Source organism: Charadrius vociferus, unplaced genomic scaffold (genome assembly GCF_000708025.1).
Source record: "Charadrius vociferus isolate BGI_N301 unplaced genomic scaffold, ASM70802v2 scaffold255, whole genome shotgun sequence".
NCBI classification, from domain to species: Eukaryota; Metazoa; Chordata; class Aves; order Charadriiformes; family Charadriidae; genus Charadrius; species Charadrius vociferus.
The window spans coordinates 409,004-431,392 of NW_009648785.1; the positions used below are offsets into that span (position 1 = coordinate 409,004).

General features: G+C 37.3%; 1 protein-coding gene across 1 annotated transcript in view; it reads right to left on the bottom strand.

Annotated features, from left to right (window-relative positions):
• The window catches only part of KMT2C (lysine (K)-specific methyltransferase 2C), a 155,141-nt gene that overhangs the window by 85,205 nt on the left and 47,547 nt on the right, over nucleotides 1-22,389 (bottom strand). The window contains exons 6-12 of the mRNA XM_009886782.1: nucleotides 9,984-10,146; nucleotides 9,126-9,297; nucleotides 7,182-7,296; nucleotides 6,258-6,430; nucleotides 5,366-5,526; nucleotides 2,722-2,835; nucleotides 314-1,053 (exon numbers count right to left, since the gene is read on the bottom strand). Coding sequence (XP_009885084.1) covers nucleotides 314-1,053; nucleotides 2,722-2,835; nucleotides 5,366-5,526; nucleotides 6,258-6,430; nucleotides 7,182-7,296; nucleotides 9,126-9,297; nucleotides 9,984-10,146 — 1,638 coding nt within the window. The remainder of the gene's footprint in view (nucleotides 1-313; nucleotides 1,054-2,721; nucleotides 2,836-5,365; nucleotides 5,527-6,257; nucleotides 6,431-7,181; nucleotides 7,297-9,125; nucleotides 9,298-9,983; nucleotides 10,147-22,389) is intronic.

The following is a 22,389-nucleotide window of genomic DNA, read 5'->3' on the forward strand; positions in this document are numbered from 1 at the left end:
TTAAGAGATAAGTTAAAAGGTACATTATGTATATCTGCATTTGTAGCGTATGTATTAAAAATATAACACTTTCTTTTATTTTGCTCTAAGCATGAGCCGAACGAAACTGTAATTTTCACTAGAGAACCTTTATGATGTCTGATTTCTCAATTATTTAACATGATATTACATTCTGGAAGGAATAAACTACACATTCACTTGGAAGAAGAATAAATGCATACTACATCCTAAAAAACAGGCAGATTTAATGCGTTATAGTGAAATTTGAACTATGTGCTTCATAAATGTATAGTGAAATACTCTACGTGCTTACCTGTCTCGATCTGGGTCTTCCAGGAGAAAACTTGCGTTTGGTGATGGCTGGTTTTCCCATGCCAATTTTTGGAGTGACTGATATGTAAGTCGTTGGGAGAGCGCTTCCAGCAGTGGAAGGCAATGCTGGGGGCTGACTGTGCTGTACATCTCGTGCAGAATGCAAGTCTAAAGAAACATCTGGTGAGGAAGACACATTTGTCTTGTTTATATTAACTGATGAGGGAAGTGAGGGGTAAGTCTCAGCTGGTGATTTCATGGGTTTGTCTCCAACTGGTGAACTACTTGCAACACCTTCATTTGCAGAAGTAGTTTCTACTTCTAGAAGAGCTGGTGTTTCTGACTTTTCATGGGTTTCTCCTTTTTCTACATCGTTCTGCGCTTTTATTATTTCCAGTTGTTGTTCTACAGGGATACAAATATCTCCTTTACTTTCAGTCTCCTGTATTTCTGGTGTCACAGTTACAGCCTCAGGTACTGAAGACAGAGACTGAGAGTCTACTGTGGATACTTCTGACACCTCCTCACTACCTTGTGGTAGCTGTGTCTCTTCCACTTGTTTGTCTAACTCCTGCTGTATTACAGCTTGAACACCTTCCGTCACTTCCATCATTTTCTCAGTCTGACTGTCACCAGATGCTGGTGTCTTTTTAGGAGACATTTCCATTTCAGCTGAATTAATTTCAACAGAGACTTCTGTTTCCAGTTCTGTGGTCTTCTCTTCTGGTGATATGCCTGTAACTAAGTACAACCATATTAAAGGCTCAGTGCGAAAAAGAAAAACTCACACAGGTGTACCAGTCAACAAGTATACTTGGTACACATCAAGTACACCAAGTACATATCACTTTACTGAAGCGAATTTAATACGTAGCTTAAAATATACTTCATAAATATCTTTCTTTGTACCTATGTTTATAGTAGTTTATGGGTTTAGCTCATTATTTTTCTTCTCTGGAAACACAGCAGAGTAATCACAAGAAAGTAGACCCAAGATTATTTTTTTAGGAATCTGGACACAGATTGCCAGGTAGTCAGCTAAAAGTAGCTTCTCCTTTTTCATTTCTGCGTATTGAAGTTGTACGCTAGCATGTATTTCAAGCAACTGTCCCAACACTTCCAAAAAGCAGCCAGCTAAGAAGAACAGGACAAGTACAGATGAAAAACATTTCCCTCCTAGCACTTTTTTAAGATTTTGGGAAATCACCTGAAATGAAAACAGTCAATGCTGGTTTTTAATTTACTGGTGTTTCATGAATTTCTTTCAAAAATATTTATCTAGCCTTTCCTTGAACCAACTCAAGCACCCTTCATCCACAACTTTTTCATCAAGGGGTTCCAGAGTCTTGTGTCCATTCTATACAGAACCCCATTCTTTGCTCCAAATGCGGCTTCTCATACCTCCTTTGGATGGACTCTGATTCTCTTACAGGCCACTTATCTTCTGTTACATTTGCACTCTTCCTAAATTCACACTCCTACAACCTCCTCAGCCACTACAGTTCAAAGCTTAGCATTTTATTACGCATGTGTCTTCACTGATAGTTTTAAATCATGGCTGTTGTATGTGATGCGTAACAGAGTGATCACAACTAACCTGCAAAATACTTTTTTTGCTTTGACTTTAAATGCAGGTTTCCTGGTTCCCCTTACAGCAACCATCCTCCAACATCAGCTGGGAGTGGATGGGACATACTGGAAAGTTCTTTGCCATTGATATCAGTCACTAACACATTTAGAGGACTTGAGCCAGAAACCATTCTATATGTATTCTTCTCTTTCGCTGAAACTTCACGTGTGATTGGTAAGATATTTATTCCCAGAACACAAATGATCAGCTACTGCAGCACACCCTGTCTGGATGAGTTCATTTGTTTATTAAACAAATTACCTTTTATTTGCAAAGGGAAAAAAGAAAAGAAGATACTTGTGGAGTTACAACCACAAAGCACATAAACTGGAAAGTAGTTCTACAGCGTGCCCCAAAACACACCAGGGAAAATTAATCCAATCCAGTTATTTGCAGATACAAACAAAAAAGACTTAAAGAGAAAGTGTGAGTGACTGTATTTGAATAGCAACAAATAGTGTTTTTTACTATAAACCTCCAGTGTACAAAAGCATTTAATTATATTGCCAGCTTTTGAAGAAAGCCAGTCCCACCAGAAAAGTAAACCAGCTTTCCCCTACACAAATATTCTGAAGGCTTTCAATAAAGTATTTCTTCAGCAAAAAATCAATACTCTTGCTTGAGAGTTCAGACAGTAGAACTGATGCAATTTGACTTCTACTGCTTTCCAGGCACCTTTTCCTCTTAAATTTATGAAGTCCCACAAACCTTACTGAACGGGAGAGCGTTCTGAAAGGTTCTGTACTGGCATATTCTCAGACTGCAAAACTCTTTCTTACCATCTGTGACACACCCAACAGCTGATTCTTGATCAGGGCCATCACCAGGAATGGGTTGTTCCTGAAATGTCGCATCCTCTCCACCACTTTCCATTTCAATTTCATTTGTACAAGCTTAAGGAAAGGCAAAGAAGTTATCAGAATTGATATCTGATGTTTACTCTATTACTTTGGCATCATCAGTTGCTGTCACTGTTTGACTTTTTGGCTGAAGAGAATGATATTTAACGAGACGATAGCAGCTAGGACAAATAAGGTAAATGAGAAGGTTACTTGTTGAAGAGTAAGAGCCTTTTTCTCATTAACAAGGAAGCTGTTGTACACCTTTCAGACAGTGAAAAATGTCTGTAAAGCAATTATATGCTCCTAATTGTGAAAATTTAATTTACACAGTCACAGACTTTTGTAATATCTGAGCAATACAAAGTCTTTTCTCAAATTTGAATCTGCTCAATTCAACCGAGCTTGTAGCATGAATGCTTCAAATTTTTATACAAATACTACGATGGCTTATGGCATAGATATGAGGTTCCATCTACTATCAACACTTGGAACACTGATTTTCAACCTACCTGTTCAACAACATGAAAACTAAATTTTGCCACTTTAAAACCAGGATACCTTGATCTGTGAATTCTTCATATTCAGTAAAGGATTTGCATGGAAAAGGAACTATTGAGTGCTTCTTTGTCTGACAGTATCATTATAGAGCACAGAAACAGGAAATACTGTTTTTTTCCCCTCATATAAAAGTTTTTTCAGTTAAGGAAATTCATTAAAATGCACTAGACAAAGTAGGAGGAGGAAAAATGAAGTATATAGTAAGCGTTAACTCAAAAGAAACTGATCCTCCACGGATGTTACCAAAAAAAAAGTCAAACGAATACAGCTTTCTGTTCAAGAAAGTCTCTTTCAAGTTCAAAAACCCAGGAACTGTTAGGTGATGCTACTTTTAGCACCTAAAAACTGCTCTCAGACTCTGCCAACTTTAAAGTGATATTTTAACTTTGAGGAAACGATCATTTAGATTGGCTCCAAACCTGATTTTAATGTACAAAAGTGCTCTCCTGGGTATAAAACACTGCATGACTGTACTGATGTAATAGCTCCAGATTACTCCTAGTAGTTGATATGACAGTCCTGCTCTTCCTTGGGGAGAAGAGCATGCTTGTCAATGCTTCTACTAGCTAGAAATCCTAACACAAGTTATTACTTTAAACTTTAGCCTTTCAAATAAAACCGTTACTTACTCAAAAGGCTTTTCAGTAGAAAACTGGGAGGTTTTCCAGTGTAAGTTTTGGGTATTACTTGAACATCTTCCTAAATGTTCCCAATACACTGCCTGAGAATCCAACAGCCTCTACTAACCTTTCAGAATGGAAGTGATCTTCAAAGGCTGAAGTCGCCACTTTTTCTAACTCGGTGCATGTGTTCACTGACAGATGACTTCTGCTCATTTACATACATTTACCTACTGTCACTGCCCTTCCTCCAGGATCATCTTTTTCATCATTCCTTTACTGCTCATGGAAGGTATGCACTTATGTGTACAGGTTAACATCAAAGAGAATGACTTGTTTACACAAAACATTAGTTTTAACACACAAAAATGAAGAGTTTTGTTGTAGTCCAATAATTTCCCTTTCCAGTCAAGTAGTATCAGGCTTTTGGAAACACAGATACATATGCAGTTGAGCTATATGTTTCTTTTAACAAAAGATCAATGCACAAGCATTGCTGTTTAAGCATCAAAAATGCACATGGCAGTGGGAGTGCAGTTAATCTGTTTGATTTTACCTTGCTTCCAAATTTAACCACAACTGTACTTTTCTTATGAAATTCAGCCTGCCTGTGCTTTCCAACAGAGCACGTGGTGTGAAATACACAAAGGCTCTCAGTTATGAGTTCATTACACAGGTCTTGTGGATGACCCACCACACTCAGATAAACAGATCCAACTTCTCTCCGTTCTCACTGAGTAATTTAAAAAAAAAAAATACTTTACACCTCTCTCCAACGTCTCTTTCCACCTTCTGCTTGATTTGTCCATTTAGACAAGAATCTCTCAGAAATAAGATGACTAAGCATATATTGTTTTGAAAAAGGACACCTGATTGAAAGCTGTTTAGTTAAATATACCCGTCCCTTGAACATAGCCCAGCTTCCACTGCTGTGTGCTACCTGGACATAGTGAGGAGAATGAGCACTACGAGAATGACAGGAAGCAAGAGGGAAACAGGAAAACTGGAGGTCTCCAGGAACATCTACCAGAAGCTGCTTTGTGCTTGGTAGTTAGGCACAAATGAATAAACAGCCAGGCTGGCAAATGGATACATTTATGAGCATCCCTCCATAATTAGAGAAGTTTACAGCTACAAGCTGGGAAGCTGGAGTTGGATGGTTGAGAGCCACCATTAAGGTGCTTACTTGCCCTTGTTTTTAATACAGGATCCTGAAGCCAGAAAGCATATTGAGAAGATGCCACACCCGTGGATTGTTTGAGAAGCTGCTGCTAAATAAATGAATGGATGAACTCCACAGAGTACAATATGAGCGGCTGGTTCACAAAAGACTTTGTGAGACAGCTGCACGTATTCATATTTGATATTAGCATTCTGGAAATACAAATATTACGTTCGATTACCTGTTATACTGTCAGGCTCAGGAATGAGTTCAGAAGTGTCCATTACATCACATGACTGAGTCTGATCCCCTTCTCCTTGTTTACAAAGAGTGCAGATGTAGTCTTTGAACTGAGACTCCAATTCACTACCTGGAGATCTGTCACATTCTATGTGAATCCACCTGGGGAAATTAATTAAGTGTGACTACGATTTTAATAGTAAAAATATAAAGTATCCTAGTAAAAACCAATTAGAAAACAGTACTGTTTTCCATTCCTATGGGGAAATTAAAAATTTCAACCAATGTTTTACTATGGTAAATTTTAGAGAAATAAACATGATATGTCAGTATGTCAAGCAGTGAACAAATGTAAACATGAAGATCTAAACTGTCACTAAAGCCAATTGGACACCACAACATGTGCAGCAATATCAAGATGTTGCACAGCAAGATACAATAGCACTGAATATGAAACACAGTCTACATTCTTAAAAGATTCCCATTACAGCCTTTTTTATTACTAGCATAGCAAAACACATAAAATTAAACAGAGAACACATACTATAAAATTGAAAAAACCAGACCATTGCAAACAACAGCCTTTAAAAATTAGGATGATGACTCTTCTAGTCTGCTTACTCACAAAATAGACGCAATGTAAGAAGCAGCAGCACATACTTCTCTGTGCACCTCAGACAACTGCCAATTTATACGTATTTGCTAAGATTAAAATAAGACTACCTACTATTGTTCATTGTACTTAAGGATGAAGGATTGAGATGTTGCACAAGATACTACAGCACTGTACATCAAACACAGTCTACACCCTTCACAGAAACACATCAATGTCATACAGCTCACCCTAAACTTTAGGCATTATAGTACAAATTAACAAAAAACAGGATTCTTACCTTTTGCACATGTGACAATGCAACATATCTTTCTGGAAGTCTTGGAGGCACAGTTTTTCACAGAAAGGACAAGATAAGTTGTCTTGCTGTTGGTAACAACTGTCACATACCAAACAATTATGGTGCCACTGACAACTTGTTCGTGTGCCACACTCAGCACATACTCTACAGTTCTAGAGATCACAAGAATTTAGTTGTTAGTTATCATATTTCCAATGTGGTAGAACTGCTATTAACTGACATTTTCCTGATTTCAATTAAATTACGTTTCTGTCCTTGGTAACACTAATAAATTATCCAGGATCTGATAATAGAGCATGAAGATCCTGTCCAACAGCAAGGAGAGTTTCCTTGCACTAAGACCTGACTTGAAAGGAGTATTTCTTATAAGACTAAACTTTATTCCTAACCTCAGTCGTCTTACGACTGCCACAAACTGACTATACAGTGACTTCCCTTGTTAAGCTGAAATCATATTTTTATTGTTACTTACACTTACTCACAAAGTTACTGATAAAACAACAAATTCATCCTGCCCTCCTCAATTGCAAAGGAACCCTTAAAATGCAGAACTGCCACTCTGATAAGCAAGAAGTAGCCGAATATAAAGTCTTCAAGTAGAGATTACATATACTACTACACAGATTTTAGTTTACATTAGATCACGAAAGTAGCTGTCATTAAGTGACCCCCTATGGAGTCTGCTTTACTGTCCTACATAGGCTGCTTCAGCCACTGCACTGACAGCCACCCTCAGAGCAGCTCGAGAGCCACATCATTACATACAAGTGGGATTCCTCCAGAAATTACAAGTTATGCTACACAGCAACAGCAGTCAGCAATATTCCTAGAACAGCATAATGTGGATAACAAAATTTGGGCCCCTATAATGATAAGGAATTATTCTGAAACCTTTCAACTTACTTTACATTTCCAACCATTTGTTGGTACAGCATCCATAACTGGTTGTAGACAGAAAGTATGGTAGCCTTTGTCGCATGTATCACACACCAGCATCTTGTTGTCTTCCCCAGAATGTCTAAGAAAAGTAACAAGTGGTTACAAAAATTACTTAAGCAAGCCTTATTTAATGAAAATTCTAAACAGGAAGATATATAGCTAAGCACATGAAAATATATGAATACCACTTACAAATAACTCCAAAGATAACGCCCTCAAATTCATATATAAGTATGACTGAAGACCACTATGGTTACTTTAATGAGTGCTGAGCCTGTGCAACCATTCCAACTTCTAGAAATCGGTCCACTTTCATTTACACAGGTGCAGGCACATTTAATGGCCCTTCTGTACTGAAATCAGTTCAAAATCTGAAATATGTACTTTATTCCTTTCTGAAGAGATCACGCAATTGTACTTGTTCCTACCAACAATCTGATTGTATTATTTCCAAAGAAAAAAATGAGCCATCACCTCTGACTACTACAGCTCCTACAATGTCAACCAATATGACTGCATGAGCACAACAAACATTAAAGGAAGAGATTTCAATCTTCCTACAATCGTGTATTACAGAGGTCCACCACAAACTTCAGAGATAAAATAAATTTGCAAAGAAAAAGACAAATAGTTTGGTAATATCTAAAGGCATTGTGTTCTGCGTTAGTTTAAATAAATTAATTCAATAAATAAGCATGCAACAAGATTTGCCTTGATAAAGCTTCACAAGATATGGCATTACACATACTAGATAGTACTACATTAGCTGGGAGACCTGATATTTTAAAAAATAGTAAGTGTTCTCTCTTTGCATGCTTAAACTGCTATTCTTCAACACTGGCATAAAACTGCCATACTGCACAAAGTAATAGGTGTGAAAACATCACATTTTCTTCTACTTTTCCTCTAGAGAGAAGGTTTGTTAGCAAATACTGTAATTACCCAGTACGACATTCTTAGGGATACTTTTTAGAATGTGCTTCAGTATTATAACTTCATTGCTGGCATTTGCTATCAGCTGTGTGTGATCAAGGAACAATCTTCTTTGAAGTGGGTGAATCTGAATGCTAGCAAATACCGAGTGCCCTGCTTGGAAAACAGCAAAGCACCAACTAATCAGGTACATGAGGCAGTAGTGAAGTGGCTTTTTTCCTTCATCCCAGCTGATCTGACTAAAGCTGAACAAAACTCTTATTTCCTTTCTAGTAAGCCCTTTAAAAAAATAAACAAGCAAGCAAAAGAACCCTGCAGTGCCTATCAGATTAAGTTATATGAGAACAAACGTAGAAGCAGTCAGAGTTTTCTAAGTGAACCCTTATAATATCGCAATAATTATGTTTCGTTGTCTCGGTATTTGTCTGGTGTAACAATTCAATCATGGTCACTCATGTCACTTTTTTCTTTGCTCAACTAAGCCATGTTTTTGTTTTCATAATGATTCATTAACTGCCTCTGAAAGATATTACAAAATAGAAAAGAGGGCCTAATGCAGGGGACCTACCCAGTGTGTGGTACGTGCACAGCTGAGATGTCAGCTGAGTAAGAGCACAGGTTCCCAGACTGTAAAGGCACTACATTGAACTAATTTGTTAATTTTGTAAATTTGAGAAAAACCCTCCTGTGTAAAAGGAGGAAAAAGTCAGAAGGTTTTGCTGCTTTTCAGAATCTGCCAAGATAATGGTAACTCCGGCAGTAAAACATAGAGGAGTTTCGGCTCAGCTCTTTTAGAACAAAGTTCCCAACACAACGGTTTGATCAGCAACTTAATATAATATCATAACAGCTACATCTGGGCATATAATCTACACTTTTTGGAAAAAAAAGAACAGCTAATAAAATACATGTTTTAAAATCTCAACACACAAATCTCAAGACTGTCCTCCTTCACGTCTGTTAAGTCTCACTTACTTGCAGTTCTGGCACACTTTGCAATCAGGACACTGCCAACCTGCTCGTTTTAAAGGTGTAACTTGTATGTCCAGGCACATCCCATGGTAGTGCTGGCCACAGGTAGTACAAAAAAGTTGATCTAAGAGGTCTCCAGGGCTGTCGCACACTGCACAATTTGCTTCTTCCTTTGCTATAAAGAAATAATTTTTTTCTATTATTATTTCGTTCAAAATTATGAACAACTCCATGAGCCCAACGAAGCCAAGAAATTCTTTAGTAGTTCTTACACATGCAAAACTTGATTGTTCTTATGAAATTCAAATTTAATTAATATACTTCTTATATTATACTCATTTTATTTCGTTTTCTGATATACTCAACTAATCTCGTAACAAAAGTACATTCACTTTAAACCTTAATAAAGTCTTACCAGAAGAAACAGTTTTATTCTCCTCAAGTTAAAACTGACAGCTTTGGGACCAACCTCTTCTCTGGAACAAGTACAAAATTAAGCTCCTAGCAGACCCAAACCTATTATTTAGCAGAAGTGTTTGCAATATGGTTGCTCTAACTTGAGTAAGTAAGCAAGCCTATCAATTTGAACTAAAACCTGACAGAAGGCAAGCCTTATGAGTAAATCCTTCCCATGTTCTGTCATTAAGAAAAAAGAAAAATACTTTGCTGTGCACCACTGCCAGTCTTTAAAAACAGAGGAGTATGAACTTGCACCTTTGTCACACCTGAACAGACGTGAATTCTTGGGTACACAAACTGGGAAAACAGGTCTAAACAACTGCACTCTTAAGCTGATCCTACCATAGAGCCGTTTTCATAAAACCTGGTACTAATCATGCCATTTGAATAGCGTGTACTTACATCTTTCAGGAGCCTGATCAATGTGGTCTGGACAAAGGAGGGACAAGTTACTGAAATCCTGAAATGTGCCTGCTCCAGCAGCACAGGGGTAATGGTACATCTGGGTACATTTCTCTTCACAGCATTTGATAGTGGCTCCAAGGTGCTTACAATATGCACATCGCTGAAAAACAAACATAACAAATTCTTCAAAAACTATTTTTTCCTATTTTTTCATCAGGATCTGTTCCCCTCATTTAACAGACAAACACATTGGCCACTAGAAGGGATTGAATACGGAGGAGAAGGAAATTAGCGTACTGTGTCTCTCAGTGGCACTCCCAGATCTTTCCAACTTAAAATGTTTTTAACGAAACCCACACGAAATGCACTCTGATGACCGAGATCCTTCTTGTCACAGAAAAGCATTTTTCTTCTATATGTTATCTAACTTGAGCTATGCCTTCAGTAAAGAGGCTTGGAGACTTATTGCAAGTAATAAAGGCAGACCACACTACGCTGTCAATAGCTTATAACTAAAAACCACATAGCTCTGTAAGTTGTAATGTAAAACTGTAGACACTGTACTCAGAAATGCAAATGGAAATGAAATATCATGTTCTACCAAAAATCTTACTGGCATTATACAATTCTCTCTGGGATGACCACGCATTACATAACCTAGCACTTTCGTCTCATCTCTCCTTTCAAGGCTACGCAAATATCACCACCAAACTTCGAGAACTCATAAATAAGCATGATTATTATTAGACACCATAGTCACATTTGTAAAGAAATAATTTCTCAAAAAGAACTACCCAATAACCATCCTGTTCTGTGGTCAGGAGGGAACAGATTCCATCAGCCTGCTTGTAAAATATCACCCACACCTTTCTCATTCAGTTAATCAGTCTTTTTTTCTTTCTTGGATTCATTACAGTCCCTGAAGCACTGCAACATGCTTTTGCAATTTTTCACCAAGGCAACAATACTTTTTAAGGCTAGAGCACAACACCATAAGATTTGGAGTAAACCTAAGAAAAAACAGGTCAGTGGCTCACAGGAAGGCATACGTAACACAGAGCAACAACTGAGCTCAATGACTCTTGGTCTTCATAATAAAAATATAATACTAACACTGGCATGTTTGATTACTAGCTCAAGTGTCAAGCAACATCCAAATATGAACATATACGAAATCAAAGAAAAGTTACACCCTGTATCTGCTTAATTCTTAGAATACAGACAATATTTATTACCATAATTCTTCTGTGTTTCAAAGCCTGGCATGAAATTAGGCATGAAATTAGGCATGAAATAGCGCTACTACAAGTCCACAGATATCAAAACCAGCCCATACGAAAACACAAATCACAAAGCTGCCTGTGTTAACAGCTACACTGACATTCTTAAAACAAAATGAAATTAATGTCTTCAGCAAAATATCTGCCTGCACCACAACTCCTGGACAAGGGAAAAAAAAAAATACTAGTTTGCGCTAAACACAACTGCAGTGTAAAAACATAGAACGCTTGAGCACAGAAATTTAAGTGGGTCACTAAGGATAGCTACTGCCATGTTTCTGTGCTACAATGCTTAATCTAGTCTTCAGACCTGCAAGATGTCTCATGTCTCACCTCTACCCATGTCTCTAACACCTACTAACAGTATGGAAAAGATGTATTGTGTTATTTTACTAGCCAAAATGCAGAGGAGAGGAGAGGGGACAACATGAGCAAACAGTAACATGGAGTTCCTGAAGCAGGTGAAGAAAGTAGCAATAGTAATTACGTCTAAGGACTGCCAACAAAGCCAAAGTAACGCAAAAACTCATTTTAGGAAACAATATATTCAGTGAACACTCGCTGAGGATGCTGTAAAAGGTAAATCCTGAAATCAGATGTGAAATCCTGAAAATGTAGCCCAAAGCCTCCCAACTTCATGAACTGCAGTTGCACAGTAAACAGAATACAACCCACTCCACTATTTTGTACTTGACACTCCTACATCCTATTGAGATGGGCCAGATTATAGCTAATGCCCAACTCTTGCAGACAGGCCAAACACGTTTCAAAGGTATTACTCGGTAAGAAACTGCAGTAATGGGAATTTGGGAGGAGCTAAGGTCCAAAACGTATCCCTCAAGAAAGTATTCAACAGAGACTTTGTTGGATCCCATAATTAACCCTTAACCAGGAAAGAAAATTATGAAGAACTGCAAGCACTCAAAGAATACAACATTTATTAAAAGCTGGGAATAATGGATTAAATAGCAATATAAATGGCATTTTTAAATATCACATCTGTTTTTCAAAACCACCAATCAACAATGGTACATAACAAATGTAAGATCAGAATATACCTTTTCCCAAATGCTTTGACTAAATGATGACATTATTCGAAAGGAGCTAACTACAGGATTACTGCAAAGCCTTGAAAAATGTTGATGTTGATTTAAGGAACCATGTAAAGATGCTGGAAGAAAAATGGAAGCCCAAATTACATTTAATTGAACCCTTCAAACCCATCTGCTAAACTGCACTGGCAATGAAAAGCATTTGGCAGCTAACTAAAACACACACTTTAAAAACAATGTGGTATATATCATCTGAAGCAAATAAAAAGCACAGAATATCAACATTTACTGAATTTATAAGAGAGAGAAAGCAGTCTGAAGAAACAAATGCCCAAAGGGATATTTTTGGCAACAGCTGTTGATGAGAAGAGTTACTTTTCCAGCAGTAGAAGCCAACGCTTCTCTGAAAGCAGGCCACTGCTGTGACCCCAGAAGAACAAGTATGCACCCATTACAACTAACTGACCTTCATGAAAATAGTAAGGATATGGACAGCAAAGTATATTAATTAAAAATTAAAAGCTCTACTAAATAAACTCGGTAACAGGTACTACTTTACTACTTCACTGCTAAAATACAGCATCAGGACAGTAAGAGGTGGAAGCGAGGAATAAATCCCATTGCCAGTGAAAGTGTCTTTACCACACTGAATGAGGACAGTAACACAGACAGTATGGAGTCTTCAATTTCATCAGCATGAGCAGAAAATAAGACGTTACATGAAGGGGGTGGAAGCTGAATCAGAGTATTCAAAGGGTAGGTATAGGAAAATGGTAAGCTGTCAAAGCAAGCCAAACACTGTTTTGTTTATGGATCGCGTAATTTTACAGTCCTGTTCTACAGAAAAAAAAAAAACAAAAAAACTTACAAGGTGTCAGAAAGCAAGAGAGACACTTCATTACTTATTCATAGTATATTCAATAAAACAGACGTCACTAAAGCAGAGTCGGCAGACTATGTTCCTACTCAAAAAGTCCTTCATTGGTTACCGAGTGTTTTCTTCAGCAAGCTCCTAGTGCACTTGTCCATAGCAAGAAAGCTCTGATCCCGTCCATAATTTTGCTACTTCTTACTATTGTAATGTCCATCATTTAAAACTGTACACACCTCCTTCTACTTGGTCTTTCACACCTTTATTTTACATCTGATTTTTTTTTTCATACAGACAGAAAAGGATCTCATTTTTAAAAGCAAATAGCTATGCAGTCTCTCAAATTTCATTTTAAAATTCCCTTTATTCACTAATCCCGTTGGATCAAATATGATACTGTTATACAAATACAGTGAAAGAGGAAGAACTAAGTGAATTAACAGAAAACATAAGAAAATCTGATCAATCACCTCCTCTCCTTTCTAGTTGTACGGGAGGGAGTACATTCTCCATGAAATAAAGTAACAGAAACCACACAGAAAATTTTTGGGAAGACAAAAACTCGTACCGCCATGCTAGAATCATAACTGCACCAAAATCAACTGAACAAAAAGGTTAGTTCTGCCTGTGGCTTGGAAGCTCAGCTGAATATCACAAATGCTACTGGCCTTAATGGAAACTGATGGCCAAACTGTAAAATGATGACAAGAGAAATAGCTTACTGTTTACACCTTCTAACCTTCCTACATCATCAAAAAAAAATAAAAAAAATGACAAAAGATAGATTCCAACTTTACATCAACCTTCCTGCTGCTCCACACTTTGAAGTACTCCAAAACTCAGCGCAAGTTAAAATGAAGAAAAGATGCCTGTGTTTATGACAACATAAGATTCTGTCTAAGCAGTACTAAGTACAAATCAGAAGTCCTATTTTATCATGATTTTACTGCCCTTAGAATTACTTTATAGTATTACTGTCTCACCAACTGGACAAGTAACAACCCTTAGGAGGCAGACATTAAAAAAGGCTACAATACGGACTTTGAATAAATACTTAGTTGCAATGTGATTAGTGCATTAAAGTTAAATGTTAGTATTAGGTATTGCAAAATGTTTTTCAAGCAAAATGAAAAATGACACTGATATGAACTTATTTAGCTTTAAAAAGGTCAGCCGACAAAACCCATGATAACAATAAGCAAATTTAATTTTACGATAGTGTATCCAAAAATGCACACAAGCCATCTGTCCTTAGTTAAACAATTTAATGTATTACCTGTAAGAACATATTTCAGACTGTTTAGCCACTGAAAACTGCTATCATACAAACCTGTAACTAAGGAGAACTGGACCTTAATATCCTGTCATTAACGAGTCCGCAAAGAAATTTTAGTATAAACGGTGATTAATGATGAAGTATGTTCCCTGGTAGTTCTGATAATCTTCTTTGATTACCCCATCATCTAGAAAAAGCTTTATATTGCTTATAAACCCTAATCACCATCAGCACCTCTAATGTCAAATACACTCTTTTAAGTACTATACAGCATTTTAGAGCACAATGCAGTAAGATGGCAACATAAAAAGAATTAATGGCTTTCCATTCAACTACTGATTAGAAAAGGTACTAAATAACACACATTTCCAGGAGTAGTGGAAATTACCTTCTAATTTTTTAATTTTTTATTAATCATGTCATAAATTCAGAAATTACTGAAATTTATAACAAGTGATTCAGAGGTTAGTTATTTTTGTTCCTCAATCCTTAACACATACCAAAATTGAAGAAATTCAAATTCAGATTTCTCTAACTGTACTTTAAAATTAAAATGTTCTTAACAGAGACAGCATGTATTAAAACTTCACTGTGGTGTCCACTTCACGCTCTGAGTAGTCTGAGGTTTAAAAATAAATAAATCCCAACTGTAGAAACAAACTATCGAGTTTTGTTTCTAAAACTGAAAAACCGTGGACAACCCGAGACGCAATTTAGCCAAGCTCAACACGTGACTGAGAAAGACTGTCTTCCAATACAGAATTCTTGACTAGATACTCCATCTGTCCCTAACACACTCAGTTATCTGTACAGGAATAAAGAATAAAGGTAAGAACAGACAAATGATGATGACTAACACCGCTACCAGTGACTCAACACATGTAATCAAGGTAGAACGCAAAAGTCCCTTTACGTGTGGAGATTTGAGGCTCTCCACAATTCACTACTTTGTTCCTCCTTCCCACCAGTTGCCTCCTTTATCACCTTTATAAAAAATTACACTAAATAAATGACGTCGATATCAAGGCACGTAAAAAGCGGGACAATAAAGCACTCATGTTTTGCAGGGGTGTTTTTCTTACTAGTTGTGATAGGTTAATAACCTCTAAGAAGCAAGTTTGCTAAGGGAGATACTTTTGATAGCTGAAGCAGGTAAAGGAACACATGCAAACCTTACGGCACACAAATTCTTTTTCATATAATCTAAAATTTTCTCAAACTCTGTCTATTCAGAAGCTCCACAGAAGGGTTTGTATGCCTTGAAGTTGCATTCTCCCCATCAATATATATAGGCTAGTGGAATAACTGCACGCATATGATTTCCTCCACAGACTCTGCCTTTGCTGCTTTTTTCACTTTTCCTTGAGGAAAAGCATTTTTTTTATTCACCTCGTCGCTTTCTACAAAATTGAGGATAACGCAGATGTTTTGAGTGAGGCTAAGCTTCCCCACAGCTAACAACCAACTATTCCCTTAATTCTCATCTAATACCAACCGTGCCAGAAGGGCGCACACAAGCCTGTTGTTTAGTTAGCGTGTCAACAATGAGAAGGTCAATAATGTTTAATGTCATTTAAATTGTGATCATTAGGCTTCAGCATCAGCAACTTCAGGACAAACAAGGCAAGAACAGAAATCATCCGCTTTGGTTTAAGACTGCTTTTTGGCAGGCTCAGAAAACAGACTATTGTGCCAGTTCCATTTGATTCATGCTCAGAAGGTTCTAAGAAGTATGTGTAGACGTTTCTTTTTGTTGGCAGAGCACAGTCTGAGCCACAAATTGTTGGAGGCTTGAGAAAAAAATAATGGGGGAAACATTGCTACATGCTTGTTGTTTAATGATCTTCTGTAGGCATCTGTTACTGGTCATCGCAGAAGATACTGGGATGAAGTCAGCTTTCTGTCTAATCCAGCACAGCTCCTACATTCCTAAATCACATACAAGGATTCTGAAGTGGCTTATGCATTCTATAGGTTATGCCTACGCTACAGATCCTCTATAGCTACAGCTAGGCTGGCATAATTACATTGGCAAAGCCATTTAATAGAAACTCAGCAAAAGGAGAATTTACTACTGATACAGTCTCATTGTGCTTCCAAACGACACAAGGCTTGAGACAAGGACATTCAAATTTCAGGCTCTAAATTTAGTGTCTATCTGTGAGCCAAGTGTTTAAGCTCCCATTACATTTAATGGAGACTTAGTCACTTTATGGCACTTACTTCATCACAATTCAGTTGACCAAACAGTGGGCGTCCATTTTCGGGCTCCATTAACAATATCGGCCAGACCTTGATTGCCTATGATTGGAATTTAACACAGCTCACAGGTAGCCACGTCCACCGGGAGGTCTAAATTTAGATGGCAGTCTGGAGCTGAAGCCTGCCTAAAACATGTTGACAGAAGTTCTCTATTGGTAATACAGCTAAGTTCACACCAAAGGTTTTGTCAGCGTGGCAGTATCAATGAAGGGATGTGAATGGGTACTGCTTATAAAGACTTCCATATAAATTCTGTTCTATTAATGTAAGTTTTCTGAATGACAAACAGTTAGGCTAAAGCTTCACATAACACATGCCTAAATTCTCTTAAATACTTTTGGAACACTTAGTCAAAACTTTCCAGCCATTTCTGAGCATAGAAAAGTCAGTAAGAAAAACATTTTGCTCATCTTAAAAACAACTTCACTCACAGGACTTGCAATTTGGCAGGAATTTTTTTGTGTGGGGGATGCAACTTCTGCCCTTACCCTGCAAATCCATCCAGATGTGACCAAGCTTGAGAAAACTACTTTTTTTATCGTAAAACATTTCCAAAAGTTTGTCAGTGAAAAAAAAATCACAGAAAAATCTATTCTCATTGATCATGACTGATCCTCTCCAATTTCTAGCACTGACCGGACTACGTGTACCTTCTGCAAAGATTGCTTCAGTCTGACAAGGATTAGAGAGAGGAAGTCTGTAACAAATACTCTAAGCCTAAGCACAATAAGCCACTGGAATTGAAAGCAGACATCCCGAAGGCTCCTGATACTACTGTCACTTAAATCGTCTGGGAAATGAGAATATCCAGTACACAAGCAGATGGACAAATACGGGTCAAAGAGACAAAAGGGACTAACTACACTGTGTCAATGAGTCTGATGAGACTGGGAGGAGAAACCACGGCCCAAAATGGAAGATGAGGAGAGGCACGGGTGACACTTCAAGGGACTATTAGCTAAAACTGGGCACTAAAATTGGATAAAGAGTTGAGGGAACTGATGTGCTGAGACATAAGGAATGGTGAAGGGACAGACCTCAAAAGGAACCTGGGGAAGAGGGAATAGAAAGGTTAAGGAGAGGGAAAACAGGAAGAGGAAGTGGCTAAAAAAATCAACTTGGAACAAAAAGTGAGAAGTCTGAGGCAACTGCAACTGGATGAAGACTACAAGGAGAAGCATGTTGTCCTCTGACTCCCAGTGCTATATTACTGTCACTTAGGCAGCTCAAATAGCGGAGGCCTGTATGTCGCCATAAAGGTTTTCAACCTGCAGTTTGGCAGGTTTGCCTTTTCCTTTTTTTTCCTGATGCAAGGAAATTATATAGTCAGACAATTAAAAGGGAACACACATACACAGAGACGCAGATAACGGAATGAACAGACACACATATGGACAACTGTAACTAAGTATGTACATTAAAACACAAAAAGGACTGCAGATCCAACATGGATTTAGTGCATAAAACAGACCGCTTGAAAGGACTCTCTGCATTAAAGAAACCTGTTACTTCTGGGACTGTGCTTAATTTGTAGAAGGGACAGAGTATGTGTTGAAAAAAGTTGTGGATTGCTTGCAGAATAAAAAAACACTTAGTTATGGCAACTGAATGGTGACCCGCAAAACAGTTCCAGTTTCACTTCTTTCACAGAGCTCCTGTATGATATTGGGCAGGGCGCTACGTAAAATTTTTCTTAAGTTTTTTTACTCCTTAATCTTAATGTGAAAAGCTTGGAGGGGATTTTCCGCATAAAATACAGTCTTGATTTCTACATAGATTGTGCATTCACAACTCCAACAGAGTGAAGAAAGACCTGCAATATCAGAGGAACTTTTTAAGTAAGCCTGGGTATTGTTGAAACTCTCTCAATTTGCCATCCAAATCAGCAGATATTTTTAAGTAAAACAGGGAAAAAAAGAAAAAAATTAACTTCTCTTGGGGAAAATGGAGCCTAAGGTGCATAGAAAGGCCACATAAATCTGCTATTTGGAAATAATTTATAAACAAGTTATTCACATGTTTATTATAGTAGAAACACGCTAGAAAAACTCATGCAGAAATGAGTAATTCTTCCCTTTAAGCAGTATTTGCATAGTCAACATACCTACACATTGAATAACAATGAAAAAATGTACTATTCAAGAGGTTTTTACTAAGACAGCAATGTCTATCCTATGGACTGAACTAGGCACTAGCTGTTCTGCATGTGATCATACCATTAAAGAATGCATAATTAGGCATATGCACAAAGGATATTAATTGTGTGCAAAGGATATTAATTGCATGCAGACAACCTGTCTTCTGGCATGTCCTAACTTTGTGTGTTTGGTTTTATAGTCTTAATAATGCGTTCTTTTAACAAAGATTTTGTAGATATACTAACTCAGTTTAACAAAAAGCTAATGTCAGCACAAGTCACCATATATACTCAATGATACACATAATTTACAAGGTAATGGTAGAGATGGGGTGACAAGGAACTCTGGATTATGTACAGACATAAAAAAATACAAGAATTTCCTGCCTTTAATACCTTCCTCATTAGTGAGCACCTCCTTAGTATTCCTTCCCCACTGACTGCAATCAGTACCTTATTGTTCATAATTCCTATTTCCTTGGCTGTTCCTAAATTGCGCTCTCCAAATGGCACAGAGTCATTGTAAACAAAATCCTACATCTTCAGTTCACTAATTTTTGTAAATTGAACTCAAATAAAGCAATTAGATGGCATACTTTGAAACTACCAGCTTGAAAAATTAATATAATTTCTTTTCTAATAAAAGCTTCACATGTTTTATCTGGCTGGGGCTTTTAGTTTTCTTTTTTTTTCAATTTGACTGAATTAGTTACTTACACATATTTCTCCCATTCCTCCTCCCAAAACACGGTATTCCCAAACATTACATAATCTTTTTTTTAATTCACTAGCTACTGAAATAAACAAATAAGCCCTTGTCTTTCCATCCTATTCCATCACTGACATTCCTAGGGCAAGCATCAAGAAGTGCAACATCTTGACCTAGAATTTAAAATCGTTAAATTACTGGTCAAACATTTAGCAGGTAATTCAACTGTTGTTCTGGGGTTCGGAGAGGGGAGGATAAGAAGGGGTTGTTCGTTTTGCAGCATGCTGCCTCAGTAGCTTGTGAAGAAAAAAGCTGCCAAATTTTGTAATGAATTCCACAGAACATTAAGTCTGATGCTTAGCAGAAGCCATAACTGTTAAGTAAATGATATCCTCTTGATGAATACCCTTATTTGAAAACAACATTGATTCTTCGAACCCTTTAGCAGTGTCCCAAAACAGATGTGCACAACTGCAAATTCTGTTTGCTTTCAGGTTTACGAAGTGTGATGACATTTTTACAATCATGCATGAGCCCTTTTACCCAGGAGTAAAATAAAACACAATAATTCTTCACCATCTGTTTGTTAATTTTGCATTCATTTAACTTTGCATTTTAAACTAATAATCATTTTCTTATAATATAGTTTGTTCCATTGGTAGAAATTACAGCTGTTCAATTAAAAAGAGAATGGTTTATAACAGTCTACAGTTTTCCTCTAAATACTTCCATTGCTCTTAATTATAGAGATGTTAGTGCCATCGAATGGAAAAAAATTGCCAGGAAATAGTGTTATGCTTTACATGTCACAGATTCCCTTAGTAAATGTACGTATTTACTTCTGTTCCAGCACTAATTCCCACCTGGTCTCTTTTACATTAAAATTCATTTTCTCCACTACAAGATTCTGTGTGGTTTTTAATGGCGCTATCTATGTATAACAGGCTTCTTACATTCTTGAAGGAGTAAGGCACAAACAATTAGATGAAGCTTCTGTTTCATATGTAGCATATAGTCAAATGAAGCACAGTCCTATGTGCTTTTCCTTAATCTCTCATGATAGGCCAAGGAGGTTTTGATATTTTTATTCTTATCTGGTTACAGCTAAAACTAGGACTAGAATAATGTCCTAAAAGCTTTTTATCACAATGTTTACAGTAAAATGGGGAAATCCCATTCCTTTATCAAAAGTAAAACCACATTGAAATAACATGAATAATACATCAGAACTAGCCAAGAGGAAATAATTTTGGTCAACAAAAGACATGGGCCTGGAGAAAGAGCAGGAGCCAGCCTGAGATTCTGAAAGTCGTATTTTGGATTCTGCGTTACACTCTGGACAGAGCATTTTCCCGCTGCTCCGCACTGACCAGGCTCTAAGTCCACAGCAAGGTTACAAGTCCTAAACATAGACTGTCCACACACTAACACAGTGGAAAGTCTACTTCACTGTGCTTCCTAGGCTTAATAATCATAATCATCTACAAATAACCCTTCAAGAGACACAGGTTGCTCAGCCAATTCATATGAGAGGTCCGGTAGTATTAGAGAGACTGTTCAGATGGTTAAAACAATCAAGAGTCATTTGATGTTTTCTAAAACCAATTTTATCTGATGGCATGGAAATCTTAGCATGAGATGATCATCTTAATTCTGTGGTAGTGTTAAGACAGCAATGCTGTCACAGTTCTAGGATGAATACTTTACTAAAAACACCCATAACACAAGAGAAGGTTTCCACAAAATGGATTTATTTCAATTAAAGCAGTTCAGCAAAGGCTGAAAAAACACTGAACTGCTGCATAAGACTGTAACAGTGCACTCACCCACAGAAATGAGCTTCCGGAAGTACCAAACACAACAGGCTCACATAGTATTATGAGTGGAAGTGGAACCACACGTTACCATGCTACTCAGCTTCTAGTCCTACCAGCATCTTGGGTATTCTGACCTTTTAGTTTCTCAGATGAGTGAGCATTGCTGCCAGGTCCGACCTTTTCTGGGGGATTTATCCATCACGATATTTTACACCTGACAGAAAGCAAACATTCTGGAGGTGCCCAAGGCGATCTCTGATGTGATGGATGCGTAATGGTAATAGTCTCCCCAACAATTCACCATCTATTTCAAGTTACTGTCATTGAAAAACACTTGGAAAACCTGAAACTCTTACCCATTCAACTCATCAAATCCATTTACATTTTGGAAAATGAGCATTTTCCTCACACAGCTCAATAAATTATGAAAGCAACTGAACTGTCGTCTTGTATTATTTCTCTAAAAACCTCTATTAGTTTTTGAAGGTTTATGATTTGTGAACGTATCTCCCTGGATATACCATACAAATAACACCTAATATTGCCATAACAACCTGTAGTAATTGAAAAGAAAAAAAACCAAACCGGTATTTGCTTGGATATCTGACAGCAGTTTATTTAAATCCAGATTCACTATTTAGTCTACAGAATCTGCCACTCTTCCCAGTTCTTTTCAAGGCAATTTCATACAGAAGCAGAGTGGAGGATTTTTTTTTTTTTTTAAGAAGGAAATGTTATTTTATGAATTAAAAATTGGAAGTGAGAAGGCAGGAAATACCTGCAGTTTTATAAAACAAAATTATCTAGATTGCAGATTGAATACGTGTATTCTCATTGTATCTGAAGGAAGGCCACATCACAGCAATATATTTAGGGTGTATCAAGTTGTTTTACCAATGTTAGATGCTCCAGGAAGCAATTATTTATTCTTTTATTTATTTAATAACAGTTACTTTCCCCCCTTGATATACTGAGGAGGAAAATGACATCTTTGAAGGA